The 13,172-nt window shown below is 34.6% G+C and overlaps 1 protein-coding gene across 1 annotated transcript in view; it reads left to right on the top strand.

The window, feature by feature from the left end:
* LOC120350374 (potassium voltage-gated channel subfamily KQT member 1-like) overlaps nucleotides 1–13,172 on the top strand; it is a 97,413-nt gene that overhangs the window by 61,109 nt on the left and 23,132 nt on the right. Inside the window, exon 4 of the mRNA XM_039423467.1 lies at nucleotides 87–221. Within this exon, the coding sequence (XP_039279401.1) occupies nucleotides 87–221 (135 nt within the window). The remainder of the gene's footprint in view (nucleotides 1–86; nucleotides 222–13,172) is intronic.

The raw sequence follows: 13,172 nt of genomic DNA, 5'->3' as shown, positions 1-13,172 counted from the left end.
TAATACACTCAATTAGATCCACACATCCGACCCGGATCTGATTGAGTTCTAACTTTGGTTCTTATTTTTGTTGATGTGACTTTCAGGAGAGATAACTCCTCGGAGCCAGCTGAGCGTGACCATCCTTGACATTGCCCACACACCCGACACCGAAGTTGCTGAAACACCCACCCAGCGTCGAGAGTCCAACAACAGTGTCAGTGACAACTATGCCCAAAACAGTAAGCATCAACTCAATGCAATTATTTCTTAAAACTATTCTGTCATCCACTGACGAAGTATTGGTTGAATGTGATGGAATTAAGAGCAGCTCTAGATGAACAAGAAAACTATGAAAGAAGTTTAAGATTCTACTAGTAATTGACCAATATAATGAATGAGAATGATTCAATGCCAAGTGATTCAGAAAGTTATTTGTGAGGGGCTGTCAAATGGAAAACCAGCATTTTACATAATCTATTTATTGTATTTCCAGATGAGCTGTCTAATGAAAACCCTTCGATTAAGATGACTCTCCATTTTATAATTTAGACACTGCAGTGGTCATTTTAGTAGTAAAACATTACCAATTTTCGCAAGAAGACTTTAGTTTATGACACTCCGTAGCATTGTCATTGCCAGTGAGATTTGAACAAATCGTTGCTGTTGTTCACTTATCCTTGAGGATCTGATAGAGCAAATCAGACAAGATGTTGTTGAAATCCCTCTGGAAAGAACATTGCTAATAATTTGTATTGTTTTGTCATTGAATGATGTGCGGTCACTTTTGAGAGGCAACTCATTCATCACTGAACTGGATATATGAGGAGCAAAGAGCGGGTTCGTTTTCTACTTGCCTCTTCGTCATTGATCTTCATTCTTGTAGATCGATGGCCACACATCGGCACACCCGAACCAGCATGTGAATTCAATATTATTTATTTCACCCTCTATTAGATTCTATCAACCAGATTCGTATTACCGGTGAGTAAGTACATTTGAAGGAACAAGTATGTAGATGAAATAGTCAATTGCTGTAGGGCCTACTATAATTTGCAGTTGTTTATAATGCTGTACAAAACTATTCTAATAATATTATTGGAAACCACTCAAATGTGGACATTCTGACATGGCTGCATTGTGGAGAATTCAAATTGGATCGAGATCCTGTATCCACTCTGTAAGAGTTCTCGTTTTATCATTAAAGTTATCCATCTACCTCCTGTCTTAGAACAATATGATGATAATTGAACGATCGCTAGCGAGCTCTCACTTTTGACTTACTGAAGGCGAAGGTCGTTTGTATGTTGGACAGTAACTTTAGAAAGAATTGAACAATCAGCTTCAAACTTTGAACACGTATTCTTCGAACCTTTTTAGGTCAAGTTCGTTGGACAACAAAATTGACTCACTCTTTCGTCCATGGTCAGGATATAAAAATAAAATTGGAAGTGCATGAGAAAATAATTTTTTGATTTTATCATTTAGACAGTTGGAATTAATGTTATTTTTGTAATTTTTTCATTCATTTAAATAAGCTTATGCTATTTGGGTGTTATCACACAGGCTGTCAGACTGACAGACTTTATGCGCAGACTCATGATTTCAGGTGAATAATACAATAGAGAAATAATAGCTTACGCTATTGTTTCTCTATGATAATACAAACCTTATTTAATCTATAAGTTTTTGCGTCCGTTAAACGTCTGTCTGCCTGTCTATTGTCTGTCTGTAACATACGCGTGATTAATAATACTACTTATGATAACAGTTTCTATGACGTTGACAAATTTGCTATGAAATTTTTTTGTTCAATGTTCAATTTTTGAGTATCAGCTACTATAAGTGTTCAATAACACTTGATTATGCAATTTATGTACTCATTCATTCCATTTTTGTATCATTTATTAGTAGATTTGAATGCTGAGATCATTGAAATGATTTGAGGTATGAACGTGTTTCGCTATCAATTTTATTTTGAAATCCTGTATCGAAATCATGTATCACAAATGACCACGTTCCCATTTGAAAAAATCTGGTGTGGCACACTCACACAACTTGCCTTACCGTTATGAAAATTGATCACCTGACGCTAGTGTCCACGCGCATCTCAAGTCTACTATTCAAAGATCCAAGCCAGCTGGTGACACACGAAGTCTGCTATCTCTTCATAGTGAATGATTCAATAGAATCAACAGTTGCCAACAGTTTGCAATCGAAATAATAACATTTTCTCGAATTTCGAGCTTATTTTCAATTTTATGTGAAAATATTACTAAACATTAATTGTAGAGATTTTCATGCTCAATCTTTTCCACTTGGAATTTTTTGTTTAAATCGTATCTGAAGCCTGATAATTGGGAATCAAAAATCAATCTATCATAGATGGGGCGGAGCTCCTGAAATTTTTACAGATATGGGACTAGTGGCAGTTGATAGAGCTTTTCCATGACTATTCTAGGTACAAATTTGATCAAAATCGTTGCAGCCGTTTTGGAGAAAATCACGAAAAACCCTGTTTTTGACAACATTTTCGCCATTTTAACCGCCATCTTGAATTGCATTTGATCGAAATTGTTTGTGTCGGATCCTTATAGGTGTAAGGACCTTAAGTTCCAAATTTCAAGTCACGTTGAGATATCGTGTACACATACACTAGCCTGACGGCTAGTAAGAGAATATCATTGAAAGAGTATCAGAGGAAAATTGGTGTGATTTATGATTTAGTCAGCTGGATTATCAATTCCATGCAATTACTACAATATATTTTCCATTCATTTATAATGCTCATTATAATATTATATTAACATTACATTATATTAATGCTCATTAATAATTAATTAGCTGATGCTATTTGGGAGCTATCACACAGACTGTCCTTCAAGCGCTGACACATGATGAACAACATAATTTACAACTTTCACATCAACTCGCTTTCATTGATGTCTGTCTGCCTGTCTATTGTCTATCTGTAACACACGCGTAATTAATAAGAATTTAAAGAATTTAAATAAGAATTAAAATTTTGGTCCGTCATCTTAAACTCAACTCCTTTTTTTAATGGGAAGGTGGTCATGTGATACATGATCTGAAAGCACAACAAGTATCTGACATGTGGAATATTGGCGGAATTTATATTTAGAATACATCACTTTTGTCATTTATGGAATCACATTTCGTCTTTGACTAAATAAAGCAAAAAATTAATAAGTTCAAAAATAATAAAAGAAAACACTAAACTATAGCGAGGTCCACGTTACAGACAGTGGATAAAGATAGAAGAATAGCGATGCCTATTCTCTGCATTAATTAATCATATTTCTACACTGTGAAAAACATAATTGGCACCGTTGTGGACTTAGAAAAGGATAGTACCACCGGCTTTGTCGAATGATAGACAAGGATAGCAAAACCAAAGTTGATCAAATACTGTCATTATAACGTGGACCTCACTATAGTAAACTTATCAGGAAAACAGTATTTTAAACAGCTGGAAAGTATTAGCTCCAATAATTCAAATAGGATGCAAACCAAGAAAGGTTCTTTGGAAGTGATTTCAACCATTATAAACTGTGCAATCAAACAGTTTGGCTGGAATAAATTAATGGTGCCCTGAAAAAGTAGTTTTTTGTAGAACGCTTTGATGCTGAAAGCAGGCACTGCTTACTTCATCAGTTTCCAATAACTGTTCACGGTCTAGTGAGCCCATTGTGAAGTTACGCGTCACAAAACCAGAAGACCAGTCAGCTTCCTAGATGGGATCGCTTTCTATGATGATATTCCAAGTTTCCAACCAAAATCAAAACTTCATTCTAGTACTAATGCATTGCAGTAGTTCATTCACCTTTTTTTTGCAAGAAAAAATACTACTTCAATATGAAAATGTACTACTTCTTGGAAATGTACTACTTGTATGGAAATACTACTACAATATCAAAATTCTACTCTTCAATATGAAAATGTGCTCATTTCTGACAATGTAAGATAGTCATTTCTGATAGCAATTCTATTCTGTCAATCATAAATCTATGTAGTGATTTCACTGATTAAACTTAATGAAAACACTCTGTGAAAAAAGGTTCTCGAAAAATTTTCAAACTGTTTTGAAAAAAAGAACTGCAAGTAATTTATTACATTCTACAAAATAACAAATAATAAGGACGATACATAAATTTCTCTTTCAACTTAAGTTTGAATTAATTTCCATAGTTGACAATTTGAATGATTCATGAATGGTTATGAAATTCGAATCAATGATTAAACTATTTTGAAAATTATAATCCGTGATCAAACAGATTCATACAATGCAGTATAAAGGAGAGAACACAAAATAATCTGAGTGATTGCATTCCCATTATGAACTTGGAAGAGGAGATATGGGGATTGGGGACAGAGGGAGCTAATTCATAATTGAAAAGGTCTGATCAACCTGATATATGAGTCTCTCTTGTAAGTACGATTTAAAAATAACGAACGATCTCAGATAATATTATTCAGGAGCGTAGTACTTTGGTGATTTTCATTTTGAATCATGGAATAATAAAATTTTATAAAGGAACAAAATATTTATATTTGATCAGGTCAGTGCAGTAGAACAGTATAGTACATGGATGAACAAGATCTTCAAAGCAAAGAATATATTCACTAACTAGCCAGCCAGGATTAGAGAAGACAAATATTGTCAAAAATACTGTTATTATAATATGTTGATGGTATTGTCGTGTAAGTCGGATATTGTATACAGGAATACAGGTCACAACAAAATATTTCTATTCTTTTTCAAAAACATGTCCACGAAACTGTATACTACATGAAAATGTCATTTGCATATTTTTTACGACAGTAACTCCCAACAAAAAAAGAAACTGTACTCTTTCCTCAGTGCTCTGGCATTCCCATTTTCGAAGAGGTTCCGACTCAGGCCACTAGGTCTCAGCACTCACTCGTTGGCTACCTTCTAACACAAAGTAGGAGAACATTCTCTGTGCTGTTTAAATTACGATTTGCTCTACAATGAAGAATTCAATTATGTTATCATTAATACTGTGCGGTTATCTTTCTGAGTATTAGTTATAGGTGTCAATAGTTGAGGTTTACTACCTTCTTGCTTTTCTTGCACAATCAATAGAAGAATTTTTCGTTTGTAGATCTAGCTCAATACTGCTTTATCTGATAGTGATAATTCATTATTTATTTATTCACATTTCTACAATGTAAGCAAAAGGTAAAACCCCAAATATGTCCCCAAGACTCAAATACAATTCATATTTATAACAAAAATTATACTACCACTAACGTTAGAAAAGTACTTGGAAAAAGTTTTAATTGATATTGAAAAGTTGTGATATGTGAAAAAAAGGTGAGAATGAACATGATATTATGATGATGGAGAGATGATCACATGTATGAAAGAGAAGATGAGGATGATGATGATGATGATAAATGCCAATGAAGAACTAGGACAATAAATGAAAGATTGTGGGATACGACATACAAAGTGAGAATTTAGTAAATTAAATTGTATTTTGTTTTTATAACAAATTGGAATTGAAAGAGTAATGTCATCAATGGTGATTGGTAAAAGTACAAAAATTGATTCTGTGCATTTATAATTTTAGTTATTCTGATTTCGCCTCAGAAGCTATGCTACTGTGTGTTTGATACTTGATGGGGCATCTGAAAGCAGAAAGCACATCCACCCCACCAGAAAGTTTATTCAACAATCTTTACATTCAATTTAGGGGGGGGGGGAAGTATGCATAAACATTTCTACGCCTGTATTAACTGTTGAGCTGATGTGCTTTGATGATTTCCCTACATCTTCGTGGAAAAATGACAGTCATCAGACGTGAGAAGTAGCTCCAGGTCTTTTCACAATAGAAATAAAAATTTACCTTAAATATTTATCCCGCTGGAGATAAGTTCAAAGATAAATCAATCGTGGCTTAGATCATATTTGAGTAAAAGAGTGCAGTATGTTGCCCTGGGGGATGCCAAAAGTGAGATCCTGGAAGTGGACTGTGGAGTCCCGCAGGGTTCAGTACTTGGACCAGTTTTATTTCTCATATTTATAAATGACCTTTTCTCAGGTCTGGTAATTCTAATGATATTCCAGTTTCCTTCGCAGATGATACTGCTTTTTCTTATTGTAATACAGACGTGCAAAACCTGAATAAAATTTAACAAGAAGATCTGAATAGAATGCTTTCCTGGTTAAATAGAAATAGCCTAGCCCTAAACCTCTCTAAAACTAAATATTTATTATTTACATTGTCTACTCCTTGGCAACTCCTTCACTCATTAAAATTTCATACAATTTCTTGTAGACAAATCAATTGTGATTGTGGCACTGTGGCACAAACTGATTCCAGGTACCTAGGTCTGGTAGTGGATGAGAAACTCTCTTGGTCTCATCACATCTGTTAATTGAAAAAATATCTCCGCCATATTCTTGAAAAATTCTACCACCTTAGAAAATTCATTCCTTCAGTTGTGCTCAAGCAACTCTATTTTGCTCTGGTGGATTTCAAATAAAGTTATGGCATTAGTTGCTGGGGATCCACCTACAAAACCCAGCTAGCACCTCCAATTGTGCTTCAAAAAGCCATAGTACGGTGTATGAAGGGTGTGAGCAGGATCGAACACTCTTTTCACATCTTGCAATACTTCAATTGTTTGCCATTGCGCTATAAATATGTTTTCATATCAAATATAAGTCTTATCATCCTTTTACATATTATCAGGCAATTGAAGTCGGCAAATGTTCGAGAATGATAATGTATACAGAACTAGAAGAGTAGTTGAAAATTTAGTTAGACACCCCAGGGTGTATAACACTTTTTTCAGAAATCCTTTGTCTTTTTGGGACCAAACTTCTCCAACTATCTACCTGATTATATAAGAAATATTGAGAACAAAATACTTTTGAAAGAACATATTATTTAAAAATGGCTTATTGGATGTCTGACTGAAACTATTGAGAGGTATTTTTCTTTAATTATCTGATAACCATTCTATTATAATACTTTTTTGACCTTTTTGCACATAAAGATTTGAAAGAGAAAGATGTGTGACTGTGTTTGTGAATGTAGCATTAAAATTATTTCTTTTCCACTGACCTCCTACTTGCATACAAATTGAGAAAAATTTAGCAAGTAGTATTTTTATTTTGACAGGAACTAACTGTATAGAAGTTTATATATTTATTTCACTGATTTGTGTTTTTTTTGTCAAAATGAAAAATAATTTCATTTGATTTGATAAATCCACCGGAACTTTCAGATGTTTTCAGATTTCACAGAGATGTGCATAATTCACATTTTAGATTAAAATCTTCTATTTGGAAGCAAATATGAAATGAATGAGCGCAGTAATCAAAATTCTAAAATATTTTTCCAATTAGCATTTAGAAAGAAGAAACTAACAAAAATTTAATTTTTCTATGATAAAATAGTTATATCAACTTATAGTTTAATAGTTTTAATAGGCTAACTCATTTTTTCAGTAATATGGTACACCATTTTTATTTGCTAATGGAAAATGGAAGTCATCAAGTGGCTCTTTGCTCATTTTGTCCAATCAGTCTATAGTCCGTACAAAATCACTTCAGACTTGGAGGAATATGCGGCGCAGAGAAATGGAGGGAGATAAGCCAATAACAGTGATTAATAGAGTCATAGGTAGAAGTGCAGTTGCCAATTTGTCAGTCGTCTGACTGCTTTCAGACAGGAAACTTCGCATGTGTAGCATGAGCACATGAACAGTCACTAGAAATTGGAGAATGCTGGCCGCTTCAAAACAACAACATCGTGCCTCTGTATCCCTTCCGCTGTATGCTTTCCCTGCTGCGCATGTCCATCCCAAGTAAGAAGTAATTTTGTACAGAGTACCGTATAGTTAACCGTCCAGCTGGAAAATTCTCCTACGATTTCCAGTTTTCAAGAGAAAGGGCACTTCATGGGATTTCCGATTGGAAACCAACAGGCTTACTTCGCCCGCCTGTGTTCAGCGCCATTTCAAATCCTCATGAAATCTACCAATGGCTGAATACGTCTTGCAAATTTTAACAATTGGGGTCATCGACCCAAGAATCCCTAGGGAGATTGACGATCTATAGCATAATTTGAAACATCCACTTGATTCCATAGCGAACTTTGCATTGTCTTCGAGAACTTCTTGAACACTCTACCATATAGTTTCGCTATAGTCTGAATTTAGATGAACCTGTGTGAATGGAATATGAAGACTTTTGAACTAGTCGTTCTGGATATGGAAGTTCCCTGAACAGCATCGATTTCGATCGTAATTTGAGGACATTTTAAAAGCCACTCAACACAATGTTCCTACTTCCTAGTGACACGATGAAACTTTGTATATTCGTTCTCAAAAAACCTTCAAACCCCAACCAAACCCAAACAAATACCTTTTAACGCCTATCTTCAATGTCTATTCAGGGCGTTATTTGGAGAAAATTGTTTAAACCTTTTCATCACACTTTCACTCAAATATGTAACAAAAATTTGAACCAAGATAGAATCTTGAATAGTGGGAGTGGAAGAAACTCGGTGAGAATAAAGAATAAAAAACGCTGGAAAAAATATTTCGCCCCTGGGAAAGTTTTCAAAATATTTACCAACAAAACTCTCTCTTGCTCCACTAATAAACCCTATTAGAACTCAATCTCCTGGTTCATATGCTTGCAAAAAAGCTGGAGAACGAGGAAAGTCTGTAATAGACAAGATTTTGGATTTCCTCAGGAAATTCCTTCAAAATAAGTCCTTATACCGCAGTTCAGTCCCGCGTTGAGCGTCCAGGTCGAAGAAAACGTACCTTATTTTGATGAGCGAGGCATATTTTTGGATACTGGTTGGATATTTTTTGAGATCTGATGATGATTGTATGAATCATTGGCATATTATCGTGATTTTGGTGGAAAAGTATGATCAAGCGAGCTTCACTGGAATCCAGTGTTCTGCTTCCAGCACAGAACAAGCAAGTGAAACAGTTCCAAGTTTACCCGACAGATGGTGCTTGAATACGCAGCTGCTTATCATGGGAAAAGCGTTCAGTTGTACGGATTCTGACAATGCACAGCACCACACAGTTTTTTATTTTTTATTCTTTAGTCACCTCATAGAATTTTATTTACTAGCAGTTTATGGGGAAAATATCTGCGTTTTTCCACGGTAAGATTATTAATCCATCTAATTGTGATATAAAAATAGATTTTGACTAGAATGTAATGGATGTCGAGCTGTTGATGAAAATCCTAGTCCTATTTTCCAGAATCATTAGAAGCTTTGACCTCCCGCATTTCTTATCTTATCAATATTGAATATACTGTAACAGAGCTTCTTCATCAGTTTCATATTATGAGAGTTTATCCAAATGTTTTTGAACATAATAATATTCTTGATCCTGTAAACATGCTTGAAACAACTAGATGGGCATACACAAACAAAACGAGGCATGCGCATTGCGTTCCTCATACAGTTAACTAATAAATGTCAAATATTCATTCGATTTGTGATTTTTCAAGGTAGCCTAAGTCTTTGTGAAATTGGTACTAATTCACATTTCAATATGACGTTGTCGTATAACAATAATAAAAAAATTGACAGTTGGTCACATTGGGGATCCAATTCGAATGGAAAAACAAATTTTCAGTCATTTCAACATTTTTGTGCACCATCTTGGATAAACCATATTGAATCCAACCAATTTTTTTCAAGTAGGAAGGGGGTCATGTAATACATGATTCAAAACATAATTTATTTTCAAAACACTCATTTATTTCACTTCTGTATGATTTATTCATATTTTCAATAATGTGAATAACTTGACAACGGATTGAGAGACATCGATGTGTGGGTTCCAGAATTATTTTTCTCTTGAGATTCTGTATCATGTATTACCACTTTGCCATTCAAAAAAATGAAGTTGAATCAAATATGGCGGACCTAGATTTTGAAGCTACAGAAAAGTCGTTTTTCTAATTCAAATTTTGAATAGGATCCCCAATCAGACCTATCGTCATATTTCCCTTGTAATACAAATTATTAAGCTGTTCCATAATTTCCACCAGCTCTCTATATCTTGAACGGAGCTTTGACCGCTTCTAAACTATTGAAAAAACATTAGATTATGCGAACATATTCAATATCACTTAAGACAATTATTCATCAATCTTCATTTAATCATATCATTTTCTATGGAATCCATATATTTGTTTAACCCTTATTCAAACTAGATCTGTTCTATTCTTATTGAAATTTATACGATTATAGATTTCCTAATCTTGTAATTATTGTAGAAAATCATCGGACCAAATAGAGGCTGCTTATTAATTTATCTACAATGAATAATTATATTGCACCAATTATTTATTTTGTGGCTCAACGTCATAATAATTGTATCCCCAACACATACAATAAAACTTTTCTATTCAGTTTTTCACATTACCATTTGACCTCTTAATCTTTTATATTTCAAAAATCTCTCCGCATTTTGAATACATAACAATTCAATTCTAATTACAAATTAAATGTAATACATAAAAAAGATTACAATATAAAGTCAAGAATCAATAATATTTGATAAGTTCTTATCAATATGATTTACATTATTTATACATTACATTGGTGAAAAATATATATACTATATAAATATATACTAAACCAATTTAGATTATTCGATCTCAAGTTCCTCCCTTTCACAAATCAAATAACATCATAATATTATTTTATTATTGTGATGGATATAGGCCTAAGGATTTTATATAAATGACTAGCTGGCCCGGCGAACTTCGTACCGCCAAATAGTTTAATGCATGTCATGACCAACTTTAGCTGGATGCACACCTGAGGAGGAGCGTTGCGGCATTTTTTATATATATTTAGATAATTTTTCAACTAGAAAATAAATAATTGACTAAAAATCAATTAATTCTAAACACCGTAGACAGCACAATTATTCGAAACAAAGCAATGTCTTAAGAGCATGTAAGTCTACCTGAGGCCGCACTGCTGGATGGTCACACTCACATTTTGTTTCTAGCCGGGGCATTAAGAATAAATTACATGGGCCGTTATGGAGCAACACACACTCTTGTCTACTATCAACCGACGGCTGTTGTATGACGAAATGATTATAGCAGCTGATTTTTACTTTCCTTGACTTATTACCATAGGTAAGGAAAGTATTGCTTTCCAAAAAAATCTGGTGTGGCGCACTCACACAACTTTCCTTGCCGTTATGAAAATTGATCACCTGACTGACGCTAGTGTACTCGCGCATCTCAAGTCTACTATTCAAAGATATGAGACAGCTGGTCATAGGTCAATAACGCTGGAAACACACGAGGTCTGCTATCTCTTCGTAGTGAATGATTTAATAGAACCAACAGTTGCCAACAGTTTGCAATTAAATAATCACATTTTCTCGGATTTCAAGCTTATTTTCAATTTTAGGTGGAAATGTTACTCGACATTAATTGCAGAGATTTTCATGCTCAATCCTTTCCACTTGAATTTTTTTGTTTAAATTGTATATGAAGGCTGATAATTGAGAATCTAAAATCAAAATTTGCATAGATGGGGCAAAGCTCCTGAAATTTTTACAGATATAGGACTCGTTGCAGTAGATAGAGCTTATCAATGACTATCTCAGGTATGAATGTGATCAGAATCGTTGGAGCCGTTTTCGAGAAAACCGGGAAAAACCTTGTTTTTGACAACATTTTCGCCATTTTAGCCGCCATCTTGGATTGCATTTGATCAAATTTGTTCGTGCCGGATCCTTATAATGTTCCTTACGTTCCAAATTTCAAGTCATTCCTTTAACTGGGAAATGAGATATCGTGTACACAGACGCACATACACACACACACACACACACACACACACACACACACACACCACACACACACACACACACACACACACACACACACACACACACACACACACACACACACACACACACACACACACACACACACACACACCACACACACACACACCACACACACACACACACACACCCTGTTTTTGACAATATTTTCGCCATTTTAGCCGCCATCTTGAATTGCATTTGATGGAAATTGTTCGTGTCGGATCCTTATAGTGTTGACACTATAAAAATTTGAGCATGAAAATCTCTACAATTCATGTTCAGTAACATTTTCACCTACAATTGAAATTAAGCTTAAAATTTGAGAAAATGTGATTATTCAATTGCAAACTGGACCTTAAGTTCCAAATTCCAAGTCATTCCGTTCATTGGAAGATGAGATATCGTTTACACAGACGCACATACACTCATACACACACACACACCACACACACACACACACACACACACACCACACACACACACACACCACACACACACACACACACACACCACACACACCACACACACACACACACACACACACACACACACACATACATACATACACATACATATATAAGAAATTCAATGAAGTTCAATTCAAAATGGCGGATAATGGCTAAAAAACCATGTTTTTCACGATTTCTCGAAAACGGCTCTAACGATTTTCTTCAAATTTATACCCTAGATAGCTCTTATTTTATAAGCCCTATCAACTGACATGAGTCTCATTTCTGGGAAAATTGCAGGAGCTCCGTAATATTCCTGAGAAGAATGAATTTTGTTAAGCTCTTATCACGATTTTCTGAAAAATGACTGAGAAATTAACAGGGGGTCCACCCCATCCTTGAGAAATATTTACTTTGTAACCTCCTTCTCGTGCGTGAGGTAGGTAGGTAGAGCAGTTTATTCAAAAGAACACATGTCGATATTTTATTTGTAGAATGGCTGTTTTGACAACTTTTAAAAAATCCTCAAATTTCATAATTCAAACAAAGGAAAATGTACTCTGAACACAATAACAATAGTATAATCTTAGTTTTAATCATTTAGTCGCCAATCGGCATAATGTTATTCCCTAAATTATCCTTGTTAATAAGACTTATAGATCAATGAGCAAGGAAAGTTGTGTGAGTGTACCACACAAGATTTTTATTTCTGTGTGTGGCCAGCTCACAAATCTTCTCCCAAAAGGATCACATCTGAACTTTGAAGGACCGTAGGAAAAAGTCCTGAAGTCGGATTATAAATTTGATAGACCATAAACCTGTTCCTGAATATAACGAACACAACTAAAAAAA

Source organism: Nilaparvata lugens, chromosome 3, assembly GCF_014356525.2.
Source record: "Nilaparvata lugens isolate BPH chromosome 3, ASM1435652v1, whole genome shotgun sequence".
NCBI classification, from domain to species: domain Eukaryota; kingdom Metazoa; phylum Arthropoda; class Insecta; order Hemiptera; family Delphacidae; genus Nilaparvata; species Nilaparvata lugens.
Note: the sequence above shows the minus strand (reverse complement) of the source record. Positions and strands in the feature narration are given on the sequence as shown.